The sequence below is a fragment of the Falco rusticolus genome, chromosome 7, assembly GCF_015220075.1.
Source record: "Falco rusticolus isolate bFalRus1 chromosome 7, bFalRus1.pri, whole genome shotgun sequence".
Taxonomy (NCBI): Eukaryota; Metazoa; Chordata; class Aves; order Falconiformes; family Falconidae; genus Falco; species Falco rusticolus.
Window position 1 is genome coordinate 53,385,826 of NC_051193.1, and position 18,966 is coordinate 53,404,791.

General features: G+C 36.5%; 1 protein-coding gene across 11 annotated transcripts in view; it reads right to left on the reverse strand.

The window, feature by feature from the left end:
• Nucleotides 1-18,966, reverse strand: part of MPP5 (membrane palmitoylated protein 5) — a 60,678-nt gene that overhangs the window by 4,665 nt on the left and 37,047 nt on the right. For all 11 annotated transcript variants that reach the window (XR_005105279.1, XR_005105278.1, XM_037394368.1 and 8 more), the window contains 11 exons: nucleotides 18,130-18,338; nucleotides 12,397-12,474; nucleotides 11,601-11,747; nucleotides 10,820-10,981; nucleotides 7,654-7,731; nucleotides 6,578-6,761; nucleotides 5,407-5,478; nucleotides 4,865-4,936; nucleotides 3,906-4,073; nucleotides 2,956-3,158; nucleotides 1,477-1,587 (listed from right to left, as the gene is read on the reverse strand). Coding sequence is in view for 9 of the 11 variants with exons in the window: in XM_037394368.1 (XP_037250265.1) it covers nucleotides 1,477-1,587; nucleotides 2,956-3,158; nucleotides 3,906-4,073; nucleotides 4,865-4,936; nucleotides 5,407-5,478; nucleotides 6,578-6,761; nucleotides 7,654-7,731; nucleotides 10,820-10,981; nucleotides 11,601-11,747; nucleotides 12,397-12,474; nucleotides 18,130-18,338 (1,484 nt within the window). In the remaining 2 variants the exon portion in view is untranslated. The remainder of the gene's footprint in view (nucleotides 1-1,476; nucleotides 1,588-2,955; nucleotides 3,159-3,905; nucleotides 4,074-4,864; nucleotides 4,937-5,406; nucleotides 5,479-6,577; nucleotides 6,762-7,653; nucleotides 7,732-10,819; nucleotides 10,982-11,600; nucleotides 11,748-12,396; nucleotides 12,475-18,129; nucleotides 18,339-18,966) is intronic.

Below are 18,966 nucleotides of genomic sequence, written 5' to 3' on the forward strand. Positions count from 1 at the left end.
AGAAATTACTTGTTTTACTTCAGAATGTTTTTACGTGGATTCTAAAAGCGTGTTTATTTTTCTTTTCTGCAGCTTATTTTTGCATTTTATAAAGGAATATTCAGGTGTGATTTTGGAGATAATTTTCTAAAGAGGATATTTTCAAAAGGGACCTTCAAGCCTTCAAGATTATTTTTTTCTAGGTGTTACCAACACTTAAGAAAAACAAAGCCATTTCTTGCATGTATGCCTGTATATACCCTCTTCTTTATCAGAGGAAGGGGGGTTTAACACGAAGTGTTTACCCAACTGAAATAAATACAACTCCAATTCAATTAATCAGAAAGAAAACAGGTATAGTTCAACACCAATGACAGTATATTAGTTTGTATTGCAAATGGATTCCTTGATTATTGCAATAAAAAACGAGGACATACATAAGATGAAATATTTATATAGAATAGTTTCATTCATTGCATAGCCATGAAGGAGGAACATGTCCATTTAAAGACTATGACTATATTTGACTCAGGGGGGTGGGGAAGAAAAAAGAAATCCCTCTCAAGACTTGGACTTCAACAGACTTTCAGATCTTGAATTCAGGCAAATACATCCCTCTTGCATCAAACAAAGAGAGGAAAACAGCACAGCCATAGAACATAGTGAGGTAAGATTCCTGACCAACAGCCATATCAGGAGTCCCTTTGAGTTATGCTGGGAAAACTGTTCTTCCTCAGTATGAACTGCATTATGTTCCATTAGTACTCTGAAGATACTATGGTGGCAAAGTGCTCCCACCAACCACTGTAGTGTAGGTTTCAGCTAAAAAGCTGAAGGTCAACATATTTCATTATCCTAGACAACAAGCACATCGTATCTCATAAGCTGGTAAGGGCATTTTCTGGGCTTTCAGATGTTCTGGTTTAATCTGTGGGTTTCAATTCTGTTCTGCAGAACTAATTTCACATTAACTAAATGATCTGAACTGGATAAGCTAAGATCTTGACATGACTAGTTGAAACATGAAAAGTGATCCTACAGGATAAAGCATTAAAATAGCTTTATCTGAAGATATCTGGAGTATGTTTTCAAGAAAATGTTTTTCCATAGGCAGGTAAGTTCTCAAAAGAAAAATAATTAATCATTTGCTCCCTAGAATTATTCTCAGGTTTACTTGAAGACAAAGTTGGGGTTTCCACAGTTTTGAAATAAAGAGTCATATTTTTGTACCCAAACACAAGGACCCCAACTGAGGCACTATGCCCCAGGACTACTGAATTAACAGTGGATTCCCTTGCCTCATACCTCTCACATTCCATTGAAGCAAAAGCATCCTGAGCCATTCCCTTAGTATGGTCTGCCTGTTAACCTGGAGCACACATCTCAACTCCATTGCTTCCCATATATTGTCAGTACCGTTACCATCTCCCAATTCCAAAGAATATAGGAATGTATTTACTAAAAACGTGTTTTCAAAAGAAGTGTTAGACACATTACCTTTGGGTTTTTCCCTTCTTTGGCCAACAAAGCACGTAATCTCTCTTGTGAAGGTGGTGCAACAAATATAATATATGGCTTCAAGTCAGAATTACGTAGTGTTTTCAATGACTGCAGAAACAGAATTTATTAATTATTTAACAGTTCCAACCATGAAAAGGGCACTTAATGATGCATTATTCACATGCCATAATTGACAATATACTCTTCAAACACAATGACAATTGTATAATATATTAACAGCCACATAATTAATTGCAACAGTATTACCATCACAGAGTTCAGTCACCATTTCCTACAAAACTGTTATTCCAACATTATTCACCTTCACAGAACCCAAACATTTATTTTTGTTCAAAAATATTCTTCATAACTAAACTGAAGGAACTTTAGTATCCAAAAGCAAAAAAAAAGTCACCCACATTGAAATAAGTTTTCTTACAATGCTAATTGTAAGAAATCAGCTTTGACAGAGAGAAGAGTCTTCAAGTACTAGTTTAACCTTTTCCATTTTGAAGATTAAAATACAAGGTATCAGATGCACTACTACTGTATGCTTAGCATATTTTTTTGGCAGGTTACATTTATACTATGTGACAGGAAATAAGAACAACCAAACTGTAGTTCAGTTTTTCCAAAAGGTTCCTTCTATGTGTCTCAGGACAAACAACCTGCTTCTGATACAGATTTTTATAACCACTGAATTAGATCCATTTTCAAAGTGTTACGAATTTTCATCTCATTACATGTTTTGCAATACTCATGAGCCATTCTAACAAAGTATCACACAGTCCCACTGGTGATGGCTATTTTCAGCTTCAGTACTACCAGACGTTATTGATATGTCAGTTTTAGGGTTTCTTTTGCAGCATCTACAACAGCATCAGACCTCACACATAGCCTACGTATTAGAAAACAGACTGTGTTCCAGGACTCTGCCTCTTCCTGCATTTGATTAAATTTCCAATCAATCTGAGGTCTGTATGCATAGTTTGTCTCTTCTCCATAATCAAAAGGATAAAACTAAGGAGTTTTTCAATACTGTTGATGTGATGTACTTTAATCCTTTCTGTTATGGAACTGCCTAAACATTCCCAAACCGCAGCTTTCAAATATAATCACAAACAACTTCCTCTCCATTATCAAAAACCTCAGAGCTCACAGAGTAATTGGAAGACTGAGACACACAAATCTTAATTTTTCGATTCAGATAGCTCTCGCTAGCTTCAAGTATCTAGAAGCCAAAACCCGTACTACCTTTGGCACAGATATAAACGATGTATATATTTTCAAACAAGGAACAAGAAGGCTGTATTCGTAACACTCTAGAGTCAAGTGAACACTACCAAAAGAAAACTTGGAACAGACATGAAAGTGGACCTTGAAAACAGATTCATTTTATATAAACCAAACACAGCTCTCTAGATTTTCATAGCAGGTTCTACAACTAACACACAACAGGCGACAGCTTTGCCATACCTGGGTATGAAGATTTAAAAGACATATCTTGCCAGAGTTGATTACTTGCCGCACAGAGTCTATGCTAGTACCATAAAGGTTCTTTTCAAACTCTCCATATTCAATGAACTTCCCGGCAGCTATGTCACTCTCAAATGCCTGTCGGGAAATGAAATGGTAATCCCTGCCAGCTACTTCAGTCTCTCGCCTGCTCCGAGTAGTATCTACAAACGTAGAGAGTAACAAAAACGAAATCAAGACAGTGATACACCTGTAGAAATCAAGAGAAATAAGTATTCTCTCAGGAGACATCTGGTTAACCAAGCAAAAAAAGGCTTATCAAATATCCAAGAAATACAAGTATTTTATTTTCTACAATAAATATCCCTACTCAGATTAAGTTGCCAGAGGCTGAACCTACATTTAGAGTTCCTGTTTACATTATCTAGAAGAAAAATACAGTCATCTAAGAAAGGAAGAGTTTCACCTGTGCAGCTGCATTCTGAATGTGAAAACAGCTATTAGTTGTTTGTAACAAATTATATTGCTACACTATTTGTAAACCTAATCTAGAGTACATTAGATATTTAAAATACACAATTCACTGAAATGTAAATGGTTTGGGAAGGCACTAAACCCACCCAAGTTCTCATTTATGCAGGACACATAGGTTAAAAATTCTATGCCCAATGTACCAGTTACCGTTCTAAACTTCTGTAACTCACTCCAATTTTATTCATACTGGAGTATATGCCTGTCTTATAATGCCTCTATTACACTGTGTTGGGACACTGGATTTGCATTAACTTACCAAAACTCCTTTTTGCCACAGAAGATGTAACATTACTTGTCCAACAGTTGATTATAATCTGCTCAAAACCCCCAAACTCTTAATTACCATCTTCAACACAAGAGGATTTGTCTGCAGACAACGTTTAGAATAAGCAAGCCTATCTGCCTGTCAAACTTACGGGGAACTGCAGAGGCAAAGCGATCCACTTCGTTATTCATAAGTCTCTGTCGCAATTCATTTTGGCCGCAGTTCTGTGGGCCGATCAGAACAATAGGCCGTTTCCTGTTTGCTGGTTGATGATACAGTGACATTTCCTCATAAGTCAAAATCTCCTCATTGTCATAATCTTGAGAGAGAAACAGTAAAATAGTCACAATGTACTTTACTGCTAGTTGCATGTATTGCCTGTCATGCAGTATCAAGTTTCAGGCAGTTCCTGACTCTCTGCACAGTATGTAACTGCAAGGCACCAAAGCAACAGAACCCCAAAGATCATCACTTGCCCAATAAGATGAGGTTCCCCCCAACTTCTTGAGAAAGAAAATGTGTTTCCACTTACTACTGCTATTAGTAGCAGCGTAAACTCAGGAAACAATTTTCTTGCCAAGGAACAAGTTTCTAGTACAAGAATAACACCCTCTACCCAACAACAACAAGAATCAACATCCCAATCCCAAAGTACTTTTGTAAGAATATAATATAAATAGCCTACAAACTCTCTCTGGAGAAAGTTTCCATTTACTAAACTTAATTATGCAGAGTGAGATGATAGTAAAAAACGTAATAAATTGGTTCATCATTGAAAAACTGAGAGTGCTTCCACGCCTAAAAAATTATCTGTTTTGTTGTGGTTTTTTTGTTTTTTGGGGGTTTTTTTGTTTGGTTTTTTTTTTTTTTTTTTTTTACCACTATCATCTAGTCTTTATTAAAGACACTAAATGACCTTACAAATCCCGCCACCTTTTTTAGATCTTTCACTAAACGCTGTTACAAACCACACTACTGCTCCCACACAGAACATCACAAGGCAGTATTTCTAACATCGTATCCTGAAGTTCAACATTCTTTTCACCAAGCTATTTGTAGAATCTTTTACAGCTGCTTGTAAGTGCACAGTGTGCCAAAGATGTTGCTTACCATCATTTTTATTTGCATTGTATAAAACCTTTTTCCGTTTCTTTTTGTTTTTCTTCGCACACCAGAGCTTTCCTAACCAAAATAAAAATCAACACAATCAAATACCCATACAGTAAAAAGCTTCCTGTCTCAGTATTTGGATTTTTAAAGTAGAGAATTTATTCTGCAATTTTGAAAACATGTCATATTCTTCAGTTCATTAAAACAGTTTGGTGTATTAAGCAAATGTTGCAAGCCAAGGACTTAAACTGAGTCATGGCAGATCAGATTCTTTAAGAAGAAAGGGGCTTTCCAAATTCGCCTACATCATCCTAATTACATTGCACATGGTTATGAAAAAATCATGTGATTTATACAATGAAGTGCTAAATTCACATCTGTATTTACATGAAGAATTTCAAAGAGTCATCCCACTTGTATTACAAAAAAAGGAAGAATTTACTACAACTCCACAATCACAAGGTTCCAGATATCAAAAATGAGCACCTTTATAAAAGTTAGATTTCCCCCCCCTCCCCCCCCTTGGAAAGAATATATCCAACCTGATTTTTCTGGCTCCTTGTCTTCTTCTATGGTTTGCTTCATTGCTTCTCTTTGCTGTTGAAAACTTTTTCCTTAATGTATTTTAAAAAAAAAGTACAAAAGCAGTTAACATTTAGAAACTATTTCCATACTTTTTTTGTAATTACTTACTCATTTTACTTTTTCCTAAGCTTTTACATCTCTGAAGGTTCTAGTAGAATACAACATAGAAGAAATTTTAAAAGATAAATGAATTTTTAGAAAGAGAAAATAGAATTGCTTGGAAGCTTCTTTATTGCTTAAAAAATACATTCATTGAGAAAGACTTGCAGAGCATTTGTACTATTCTGGACAGTTTTGCCCAGAAAATTCTAACTACTGGAAAGACTACATTTCCCCACTACGATGACATGGTTTTCTAATTATTTTTGTATGTTAAATGCATTCTATTTATTCTAAATATTTTGAACTTCAGCTTGAAAAAGACTAGCCTATATTTAAATCAGTATTCCTCTCAACTTACTCAAATATCATAAAGTAACAGCATGATAATCTACAGAATTTGAAAAGTCTTTTTTTCACTGTGTTTAACAGATCAGCAGATCTTTAATGGACTAGAGTGCAGTACACATTTCAATGCAAAAATTATATACTGACTTCAATGTCTGAAAACCCCATTACTCAAAGGACCCCAGCAGTTAGAAAGGAAGCATGACTGTTACAACTGAGCTCATTGCTAGGTGAAAACATGGAGAAAAGTCACCACGGAAAAGATACGTTTTTCAAATTGGCTACTTGATATAGTAAGAAACCTAAGGGCTGCTCCCACCACCAGAGAACAGGCAGACGGAGGTCCCACATTTCTGCTGTAACCAGCAGAGGGAACTTGAATCCACGGAGTCCCCAGGGTGGAGGAGTAACACAAGGGGTGAGTAGCTCTTTAAAAGTGAACCGCAGTGTAAGCGGTAGCTTTACTCTGCATTTAATATCTATACATGGTGATGCCTCTAAAGGGTCAACCTTTTCAGTAAAGCAAATTACATAACCAATAGTAGGGTCTGTTGCAAAAGGTCCAAGGTCAGATTTAAGGCAATGGATATTTAAGGGTACACAAGTCTTTGAAAACCAGGATATTGTTCCTGTAGCTATGGGAAGAGCTGGCTATCAAGCTTTTTCTAGAGCTTTATTTACCAGGTATGAGGCCTGCCAGTGGCTGATTATCTTCGTCTCCATCTCTGTAAGCCTGCCACCAGTTTGGATCTTCTTGGCTGATCACATGAAGTATATCTCCTTTTTGAAAAGATAAGCCTAACTCTCGGCAGGGTACATAAGGGTCATCTGAGGGATCATAGTCAAAATGTGCTTTCACATGTATCTGTGGGAGATCAAATGCAAAAACAGAAGAAAAATGACCTGTGACTTCTGAAGAATGACACCCCATCTTCCTGTGATTGCAATGGAGCTCCAATATATAAAAACTCCAAGATTTTATAAAATAGAAACTTCATCTGGGGCATACAGGAGATACTGGAAATGGAATCTTTACCTAGGTTAGCAATGGACAAAACACAGTTGTGCTAGGTTCGAGGTGAAGGCCTGAATTTAAGTTGTTAATTCTAAAGTCTATGCAATTTCCTCACCATTTTAGGAGGCAAAAATCCCTGAACTACCAATTTAAGTTCTTTGCATTCAAAAAGTATCAGAGATATTCAGAATTGTTTAAAAGCCCAAATAAATACATAGATTGACAGCCATTTGCTAGGCTTTAGGTGAAGTTTCACTAGTAAAATGTTTTACTTTGTCACCAACCATTAATGCTTTTGTTCAGCTGTGATAAATCAGTGCATTCTTTCTTCATACTGTTATAGCTGTCTCAATAAAAGTATGTTAGTTAAAAAGGTAATGAACAAATTTTCCAGTATGCAATCTTTTCCTTCCAAAGCACAGTAGCAAGTTCCATCAATTCGCCTTTTTTTTTAATAGAGAAATTGGGAATTTCGAAATAGAAATTCATAAGCACAGGCTTTTATAATTTCTTATTACTTTAGAAACAGAGTTAAACATCATACTAAGAGTTTTAGCTTATCACCATCAATCATTTTCAACAGTTATTACAGGTGTTAATCTGGTAACAATTAAACCAATTTAAACTATTAGGTTTTGGTTTTGTTCCACAATGTAACAGACCTAGAGAAGAACTTCCTACACAATACTGGTAAAACAAGTTATGTATCACCAAGCTCAAGAACTTATGTAGGGCTACTTACAACTGTCTCCTTTGCAGGAGGTGGCTTGCTCTGCTGACTGGGAATCAATACAAAGGTCAGAGTACCATGCATGTCAGCCTGCGACAAAAAATAGACCCTTCATATACAGTATCAAAATATGGCTTAAAGTTAAGAATTTTAATAAACAACATTTCAGAAAATACTTCAACAATTCCCATAAAAGGCAGCAGTTCTTAACAGCACACCATCTACCCCTGACGTGGTTTTAAAAAGATACAGTACAGATACAGTGATTCTGTGATAGGCTAGAAAGCCAAATGTTGATACCAGATTTTAAACACCTAGCATTCTTGATTATACATAAACTATTTATATTTGAAATGAAGCAGCTGCAATTCTGTCAAGCAGTGACTTAGGAGAAATGGAAAATAATATTCTGTTTAAAAATACCAACAAGTGGATCTATGCTAGGAAGAAAAAAATACAAAAAGCACTTTTTCTAAAATTGCTTTAAAGCGGAACAGTATTTTCAAATCTAAACACTTCTACCATGTTTTTATGCTATTAACATCATTAATGTATACAAAACACTGTTTAAAAATTTAACACACACTCCAATTCTGCATCTGTAAAGTACTTAGTATCAATATTGCAATCACACCTACTAAGAAAGTAGAACATAATAAATATACTGGCTTTAAAAGTATTCTTACTTGTTTGCATACTTTTGTATGCAGAGTGTGTTTGCACACAAAGAATATCTAGATAAAATGCAAGTACCAACCCATGACAAGGTCTACATGTGCCTTACTTCCTATACATCATTCCATGAACTATAACACAACAGTTTATATTGTATAAAACCAAAGAAAATGCATGTATCTCAAAAAATTCAGACTTAAGGCTCAAATAAACATAACTGAACATAACATGATTAGGCTGCAGGAAAGGAAAATCCATGATTTTCCGTCAGCATGCATAGTCCATGAGGAATGCATAGAATTTCACAGTGATCCTGTGAATAGTCTTGTCTAAAGTCATGTGCAGTTTACTATCATTTGAGCAGCAAGTGGTGAGGCAAAATTAAGAAGGAAAGTAATTTCCTTCTCCTGTGCTCGTTTTAAATATTTTTTGGAGACTGAAGCATTTTAAAAACTCACTTCCACGTTACAAAGTACAAGACACAACGTATAAGAATTAAAAATATGATTATAAATGAATGATTTTTTTAAAAAATACAAGTTGGGTTTGGTTAGTTTTGTGTTGCTTTTTTTTAATAAATTATTTTCAGCAAATAAATGCTCTTATGTTAATGTATCATGGTTTTAAATCTTTTATTTTGTACCTCTAGGTTGCAGGAGCTGCTCAAGAGCAGAACAAGCTCTCTGCAGAGAACTGCCAAAACACTTTTTTCAGAAGCACAGGAATTAGTTAAATATGGCTTTAAAACAAATATAGACAGCAAAGGAGACAATTACAGAACATGAAGAATCTGACATCTCTGATCCAAAAAACACAAGGAGATTGAAGGCTTTTCAAATAACTCTGAGAATCTTTAAATGGCTTTAAAAAAATATGAAAACCAAACCCCCACACATTTCTGCCTCTACTTCCCTCCACTTGACCTCATTCCATGCTGAAAAAATTTTAACAGCGCATTTCAGGAAAAAATCTAACTACAGGTGGAAATTGTCCATTAAAAACTACAGTCCTACTGTAGCATGAGACAACTTCATTATGGATATTGCTGCCTATTCTTCCTACAATAATGCAACCTACATCGGAACCCAGGTCTTTGTCCTGATTCTGATTTGTCTAAAGAGCATATATCCACGAAGTAATTCAGAGATTTACTAATATTTTTTCTCCAAAAGACCCTATTAAATAAATGCTAGTGGCTATTTTCCAATGTTTTGCATCGAAGTTATAAATTAACTTCTTGAAAACCCTGTGATTTTAATCTGTTTTCACTTTGACAAAATGGTCTTGCTTGCTGCAATCTGACCAATGATTCATAGTCAGGTTCCAGGTGTCCCATCTTGGATACTGATCAAAAATAGGTGCCAGGGAAAAGCAGGATAACAGAGCAATATCGGTCAACAGAAAATAATAGTAATCCCCAGCTTTTGACATTATACCTCACTGGGCCTTTGAGAGAGGGTAACTCTGCATTTACTAGCTCTTGATGGATTTCTTGCCTGTTGTTTTGACTAGCTGCTTTTGAAATTATGTGTAATTCTGTCATCAATGGTAAAGTTGTAGTAAACACAAAGACATCTATGCTGGTAAACTGCTAGACAAAAGGGTTTTTATCAGGAGGGAAAGAGTAAGAAGTCTAGTCATGTAAAGGTCCCATGTGATACAATTTGTGGAGGGTTAAGCCTAGCCAGCAACTATGCACAGACCACCACCTCACTCATTCCACTTCCCCAGCAGGACAGGGGAGAGAATCAGAAGACCAAAAGCAAGAAAAACTCATGGGCTGAGTAAAGACAGTGTAGTAAGAGAAAGGGAAAAACACACCCCACAAACGCAAGTGATGCAAAAGCAATCACTCACCACCCAGATTTTATTGCTCAGCATGATGTTAAATGGCATGATATACCACTGTGATCAATCCAGGTCAGCTGCTCCTGCTGTGTCCCCTCCCAAGCTCTTGCTCACTCCCATCCTACTTGCAGGTGGCAGACAGAGTGAGAAAGAAAAGGCCTTGACACTGTGCAAGCACTGTTCAGCAACAGCTAAAACACTGATGCGTTATCAACACTGTTTCAGTCTAAAACCAGACTAAACCACAGCATCATATAAGCTGCTATGAAAAAAAACTACGTCCATCCCATGCAGGCACCACCACAATCACAATCACGCAGCTACACGTTACTAATTGCGGACTCAAAGATGAAAAATCATGGCTTTCCAGACCTAAAGGTTTTTCTTATAACTCATTAAAAGAAAGTCTCAAGATGCTAGCGTGACTCTTCACATACGTAGGCTTCATTTTTGAAGATAACTGCCATTATACTTTTTAATACGATAGTATGTGTCAGAAGAAAAACCACCTTGAAATGACCCTCTACATAAACACTAACTATCAGAATACTTTTAAGCTACTGCTAAATGAGTACAAATGACAAGCAGAACCAACAGGCTTCAGTCTTATGAAATCGGTATTTTCTGCAGGGAAAACAAGAAATGTCCAACTCACCAACAAGTCAAAAACTTCATTAACATCTTTTCCACGAATCTCAATGCCATTAATCTCCAGAACTTCATCTCCTTCATGTAACAGCCCACTCTTCTCTGCAGCACCTCCTTTCACTATTCGGCTAATGATAACAGAATCCATTTCATTGCGAACAGTAGCACCCTGTGTAGCAGCAACACATTCTGAATTTATTATATATATGAAACTCAGAGCCATCTGTCGTACTTATTTCAAGCCAGTGGGAGACTATACTGAAGAGGAACGCAAGTAACAGCTTAAATGCATACACTCAATGCTTCAGTTTAAAAAATACCGCTTAGTTTCTTCAAGCTGCACTAAAGATCGAAGAATTGAATGGCTCCACATTATAAGGTTCATTATTATTTTAAAAAAACATACTCCTAAGGAAACACTTATTTGAAAGATGCAAAATAGAAGATGACAGTTGCTAAAAAAAAGAAAACCAAAACAAATGGTTGGCACAAGGCTATAAGCTCCCCTGTAGCAAAGGCTGGGACAGTGACTTCTGTCAAGAAGTCCTGTCCAAACCTAAGCTGACAGAAGTTGTACAGTTTTTAAGTGGTAGTACAGCTACTGATAAATATTTTTATATATATGTAAAAGTTTACTGTCTATGACTAATTCTCATTTTGAGGGGAGGGAAAGTGTTTACAAGTTAAACATCACCTCCACGTTCAAATTCCAAAACTTCCATAGCGATCTGCAAAGGAGAGGAAAGCTTACCTCCTTTACATATAAGTGAGGGAGTATCAGTACTTACCAATGGAATATCCCGAGCTTTCTCAATGCGAACTATTTTAACTGTCTCCCCTCCGTACACACCAACATTCTCATAAATTTTTTCATCTGTCACAGGCTCTGGTTGCATTTCTTGTTCTGCAACCTTATCATGAGCCAGTAAAAGTGCCTAGTGTTAAACAAAACCAACTCAGTTACAGAAAATTTCACACTTTATTATGTATACAAATTAGAGTTCAATGAAATTCGGCAAATTGAACAGTCTTTGCAGGTCACCAAATACTGCAAACAGACTCAGGAAATTAAAAAAAAAAAAAATTATCACAGCTATGTAGCACCTACTGCTCTCTAAACCCTCCCTTTCAGATTGGAAAAGAATAAAAAAGTAATTTTGAACACACAACTGTGACTGTACTTACAGCTTCTCCTTCCTTAAAAAAACCTCCAAATCCAAAAAACAATCAATCAAGCATTGGTTTACTATGTACCTGACTGACTACTCAAAAACCCCCATAGACAAGCAAAGCAGCTCATGTGTTGCCCCTGCCTCTACTAACCTAGTGCTACATTGTTTATGTGCAAATTAGCCTGTAATACATGTAGAATGTAGCAAGGGCTGAATACAATAATGCACTACGCTTGATCAGAAGTTTCCATTAGTTGCTGGAAACGGGAAACTCCACATCAAGAGATCTGCATAGAGTTGAAGAATAAAATCTGTCCTTGCCCAGTCAGCCCAAGACATTTGCAAAAATTAAGTGATATTGAAAACAGCATCAATAATCACATCCATTGGATTAGAAGTTTGACTGTTTTACCTGCATATGAGGGGCATTCAGCAAAGTGTTAAGCTCCTGCCCATCCTTATGGTGACTGGGTTTCAAAACGCTCTGTACCTAAAAAGAAATCAAGTAATAAAACTTTTACTCTACCTGGTGATTTATCAATCCTCCCTCCCCTACTCAAGCACAAACCCCTAGCTGCCATTATGCATTTTACTGAAAGTGAAGTACATCCACATAGCTGTTACAGTAGCTGATTGAACTGTACCTGGTACACATTACGAAAACATGCAATGAGACCACAGGATGATTCTAGCACATCTTGCCTCAGCAATTATCTACCAAATCTAAATGGGTATCCAGTGCATCACAGATTTGTCAATACCAGAGACTGGCAATGAGATCAGCTACCACAAAGATGCACACACACACACAAAAAAAATTCTGGAAAAGAGCATGATAGTGAAATCAGTCACAATGAAGTCTTATTATGTGAATATGCTGGGTCTTTTAAAATGGACCAACTTCTCATTAACATGACTAGTCTCCCTTTTCCTTAAAAGCAGATGGTTTATTTTTACCCAAACTATTTCCACTAACAGCAAGACCAAAGATTCCAAGACAGGTTTTGCAATGCATCCTGGAGCCCCAGCCTCAGCAAAATTACAAAAGGTCACAGAAAACCAGGTTTCTTTGGCTGGTTCCAAAATAATCCAGATTAACACAAGGACAGCTGTTGCTCAAACAGCTTTAGTTGCCAAAAAAGGTTTGCCTTCTCATACAGTTACCAAACATGCCTTGCCATCATCTCTTGCAAATACCAGCATGCTTACAGAGAAAGCCAAGAGCAGGTAAGTCCCCCCTTACGTGAGGGTGAATTGAAGAAGCTATTTTCCATAGCCATTATTCTCTGGCCTAATCAGAAATCCAAAAGCACAAATGAATCCAGAGACATCAAGAGTAGATTATACATATCAGAGCAGCAGCTTTCAGTGCTATAGAGAACATTTTTTTCAAGAGCTTTTTATGCTTAAGGATAAGGTAATATGACATCAGAGAATCAAGAAACCACAAGTTCCAAAGGGAAAAAGATCAAGCTGCTTGTGTGATCAACAATATCTAAAGGTCTGAAGACCCTCTATCCTAGGAGCAATTATCTACAGAAATGTAAACAACTGTCTTGGATGCTACTAAATGACAGCACTGAAAAAAGTAAAGATAATTCTTAATTCTAGGAGAAGCCACTCTGTTCCCATGGAGCAAGGTCGTTACGTTGCCTCCCAAACACTGTCACACCGAACAAATTCCTGTGCTTAGCAATAAGCCTGGGACAACCTCCAAAAGCCTTCCTTCTGACATCCCTAGAACATGCCTCATGGTGAACAAACCTAGTATAGTTTAGAATAGACAAAAAATGAAGCCAGTTCTAAATAATTTTAATTTATTTCATTAAAACCATAAAGAACAGAAAAAATTCAGCTCCATAGAAGGCTGACTTCAGTCATACCTCTGAATTAGCCAGAAAGCTGTTATCCCCAGCTAAGCCTGAATTTTGGGATGCCATACAGCAGAGCACTACAAAGGATGTATTTCACTAAAAAAGTTTCCTGTGTCGAAAGAAGACATTTTTCTATACAAAAGACTTCCTCACAGAGGTTTATTTAAGGTCTCTAACTTTCAAGGGACTTCCAATTCCTTTCTTGAAGAAGCTACAAGGAACTTCAAAGTGTTATTTATCCAATTTTTATGACCCTTTTACAGGAAAACCTACTTAGAAAGCAACTTAGAAGCCCTGCAAGCAAGGCAACCTTTTGAATGCAAGGTCAGATGTTGGGGATTTGACAGGGGAAATGAAAGCAACCAGGCCCAAGCAGTCATTCTGTCAGTTCTGAAATCTGAATGTAGGCTGTTGTTCTGGAAGCGACACACTACAGCCAGCACAGGCAATCCACACTGAATATGTGTCAATAATAAAGCTATCAATTTAGTTTCTTTATACACACCGCAATTGGAGGCATGTACTGTGGAGGCACACACTGGAGTAATATTAAACATTCAGAATTTAACTGCACTTGCAAAATCCTGTTGTAGTTTACTTTCAGGTGAGCAGGACCTCAGAGGGAATATACATACATGTTCTAGTGCACTTACACCTGAAGCTACAAGCTTCCAGTGCATCCTCTCAAAAGTACTGACCTAGTTTAATTGTCTGCACTTCCTGAAGTGAACAGTATAAAGTCTGAAACCTTTAGTAACACAGCCTATATAAATTGAGCCTATTAAGTGTATTTAATAGCAAGAACATCTTTAAAGGTATTTGGTATGTGCTGCTACGGGCCAAAAATTACAAACTGTCTTGAATGCTACGTCAAATGTTCTTACAAGGTCAAGATTCAGACTATGTTCCCATAATCATTCCCACAATCTTGGTCAAGTTTAAATGGATTTGAAATCAATTTAATTACACTTGATGTTTACTGTCTATTTTTATTTAAGACTTGGATACAACACATTACATGAAGATTAGACCTCTAAAATAAATTCCCTAAGCTCAAGTGCTTCATTCCACCTTTTACATTCAATTAGTTTCTTTTAAAACAAGTTAAAATCTTGACTTGTTGCTGTCTGGTTATCAGAATCTGTGGAAAAGTTAACTGCACAAGTGTACTACTAATTCAAAGAATTTCCTAAAGAGGACTAGAAAATAAAAATGTACCATTCCACTTGTATTGTTAATGGTTAAAAGATTCAAAAATCAAAAGTTTTCACAACACATTGTTCATACACATGATGTTTCATAAAAGTAAATCATCAAAGAGTAAATGAAAACAGAATTTTTAAATTAGGTTCAGCATAGCAAATAACTCCCACCAAACACAATTCCAAAAGTGTGATTTAATTAATTTAATATTAATTTTTATTTTAAAGGGTGCATGTTTCACATTGCAAGATGTAATTGTATTGCAAAGTGTCTTCCTGTTAGAGCTACAGAAGCATGAGCTCTAGAACAAGTTCTCTTCCACACTATAAAACCTCAAACAAAACACATCGGTAGCTCTGAACTAGGGCATGCACTCCAGAACAGTTGCAGTGTTACAGAGTCACGGATGACCTGTGCACTAAAATATGCGCACTAACATTACCTGCCATTTAAAATTAATGTTATGCATGTATCTGCTATTTTTCTTTCTTGTAATGTCTTGTGGCTTTTATCACCAAGATGTTATCAGTATCTTAAATCAAGGGTTTTGCAAGTGTCTTTTCAAAAACACCCTGAAGTAGGTAAACTGCTTTCTGAGGGAGCTTCCCATGCCTACGCTTAGGAATGGAAAAAGCAAAAGACAACCAAATATGACAGTACAAGAAAAGACCTGGCCATGCAAACCAGATACTTTGTCAGTGTTAAAAAAAACCCCAAAAGCAAAACCAAACACCAAAACCAACTAACCAGCTTCTCCTAAAACAGAAATAATGTCCTCCCATAATGCTACCATAACAAATACAGAAACCTTTCCAAAAGGAATAAAGGATCTGAAAAATGAGCATGAGATCTTCTATTCAGGCAAGACTAGGAAGTACAGAAAGATGTGAATGGAGGCCTCAAGGGTGTTCCTCTTGGGACGCACCTGTCACAGAAATATTTGTCCTCAATTTCCAGGTCAATCATTTCAGGATGCTATTTAACATATTACAAAACACAAGTCACTTAAATACACCAGAAGCTGAATCACTGAGAAACTAGACTACCTCTGAAAATGGAACAGACATATGCAGTATATTGACTTTTCAGGAATTCCAAGGCTGGACAAGACAGGGATGGGACATGAAGAATCAAAATAAGTGCAGTGATATGTTTGCCTTCTATATAATAGTCTCCTGGGGTGATTACAAAATACTAAGGGTTTAAAAATGTTACATTAAAGAAATATTTTCTTTATGCTTAGCCTTCTTCATGGATTGCTAAGAAACAAAACTAGTTTCGCATGACCTTCTGATTTTAGGATTTACCCAATCACCTGAAAAGAGAGGAACGTGTTGGGAAGGTGACGAGGAATATGGAAGTCTGAAAACAGACCTAGAGTTTTGCTAGGCATATTTTCTTCTTGGAAACTTCTATTAAGCAGCAAATAAAAGGACATCATATCCATGAAGGGGAAACCCCAGCTTTTTTTAAGAGGTGAATCTGTAACATCCTGTATTATACATCAAGTTTCAAATACTCTGGCTTGTAGCTGAATGAAATCCCGAACTAGGAGGCCTGTGTAAAGTGGGTGTTTGGTGAAGTTCTTTACAAACAGGAGTTAATTGGAAAGATTCCTTCAGGCTCACAGACAAAGAAGCCTAGTGAGGATCCTGTAGCAGCCTACAGGCTGATGAGGGAAGCTCATATGTAAAACGCTTCCACCTGGTTTTGGCACAGTCTTACTGACAAACCTAAACAGGAAAATCCTGAGCTGCAGGTTAAGCAGCACACTGCACCTTTAGATAATATTTAAATTATGTCCCTCAAGAATCAGTAATTTCTTCTGCAAAAGAACTTCGAACTTGCTAAAATGCTGTTTTCCTTGATTTACAAGGCTGAAGTCTAGGAAAAGGAAGGAGAGTGGGAAGAGCTGTTGGAAGAAATTGCTTCAGGCAAAAAGAAAACCAGATTTTTAAAAAAATCAGCTTGCTGCTGTACTGAAATTGGAGTTACATGCCTTTGAGCAACTGCAGAATAGCTATATACTGGCTCAGGTACTCCAACCTGTGTACCTACGTCAGTTTTGAATAGGTACGTTTGGTTCACTGGGTGCTAAACACTGCAGCGTTTACCCAGCCTCTGAATCTGGCTTTGCTGAACACTACAGTGCTACGCTTGCGCCAATACTGGTATTCAAGCTAGCTAAAGTTACAAATGTATATCCATATAAGGTGTAGCCACACTCCACTGCAATATATATACGCACCAGGCCATGGAAAATGTAGATAACATTAAGCAGCCCCTCAAAGGGTCTTCGCTGCATCCAGCCAGATGCGAAACTCATTCCGTTCACAGCAACTTTTTATCTGAGTTTTCTGTGCATTACTGCTAGTGCTTATAAAGCTATTTGTATATAGGTATTGCCAGTCTATATTCAAGTGAATAAGCCTCAAAGACAGCAGTAAACCTGTCTGAAACTGTAAAACTATTTCAGTCAAGATCTGACTGAAAGGACTGAAGTTAAAAAAGTTGCCTGAGTAAATTTCTAAAGGAGATATCAGATCTTATAAGAGTTGTCATCTGTCAGACAAAAATTAAATGTAATCAGACCATCACAGCAGCAATTAAAACATTGAAATTAGGTATTAGGGTATCTGTGGCTCACTTTAAAGAAGAATTCTTTCCCATATAGTTGTATTTTCAGAAGTGCCCCCCAATTTAAGAACCATGGCTCAGCTCACTAAGTCACAATAATAGAGAACTGTAATGCAATTCCTGAACACTTGGAATAAAGAATACTGAAGGTAAAAGTTAGATTTTTCATAACCACTCCCTTTTTCTGTGTTTAAACACAGTACTTTTCCTGTTACATATCTATCTATGCTAAAAAGGGAGTTCTTATTCCCAAAATATTTTTCTGGTTACTGTTTGGAAATCTGGAAAAACCGGATACAGCGATCAGTGACTACTATAATCCCTTTCATATTCAACATTCAATAACTCAGACAAGCTTGGCAAGTACATATTTCAACAACAGCTATGATTATAGGTTTCATACATATCAGAGAGATGCATACTGTACATACCTCTTGCGCTAATTCTTGTGCATTGGAGATGAGAGGATATGGAGGGCTGGCTTTGTTCATGTGCACTGTTACAGCATTGTGTATCTTAAACGCATTCTGAAAATCAGTATTTTGAACAAGCTGTAAAATGAGAGAGATATCCTCTTGGCTCTGAGGGTCTACCAAAACATGCTGGATATGCTTAAGAGAAGTTAACAGTTCGTCCACTTCTAGGTAGGAAATAAGAAAATACAAATAAGGTATGAGTTAACAAGATTCATAATTAAGTAATGTTTATATTAAGATTTTGACCAAATTTTGTTTTGCTGTTCAGTTTTTCAGTGATGTATGCAAGTTTTAGTTATCCATTATTCACTCTTTTATTAGCAGAACATATCTGAATTAAAAAAAAAAACAAACAAAAAACCAACTTGGTAAAAGGAGAAATAAAAAGCTAATACACTGTTTAAATTAAATTCTTATTGCATGAGCAGTTCTCCTCTGAATGAAATCACCAATATGTAAAAGATTCTATAATTGCAGCTCAGGTATAGCTAAAAGTGAAAAAGGGACTATTTTGCAACATGAAAATAACTTATTTGCTAAACTGATCTTGAAGCACTGAATAGTCACTGTTATGTTGATATGGCTTTCCATGTATACCTGCCATATGTATCTCTCTCAACCAGATACTGCTAACTTATAGAATGAGTGTTTGATATGTAAACTACACTTGGTGCCTAAACATAAAATTATGCTGTCTTAGCACATTAACATGAGAAGGTAAGAATGGAAAAGAAAAACACACCATCTATGGTCAGAGTTCTGAAAGTCATCTTCACCAGAAGAAGTCCACAT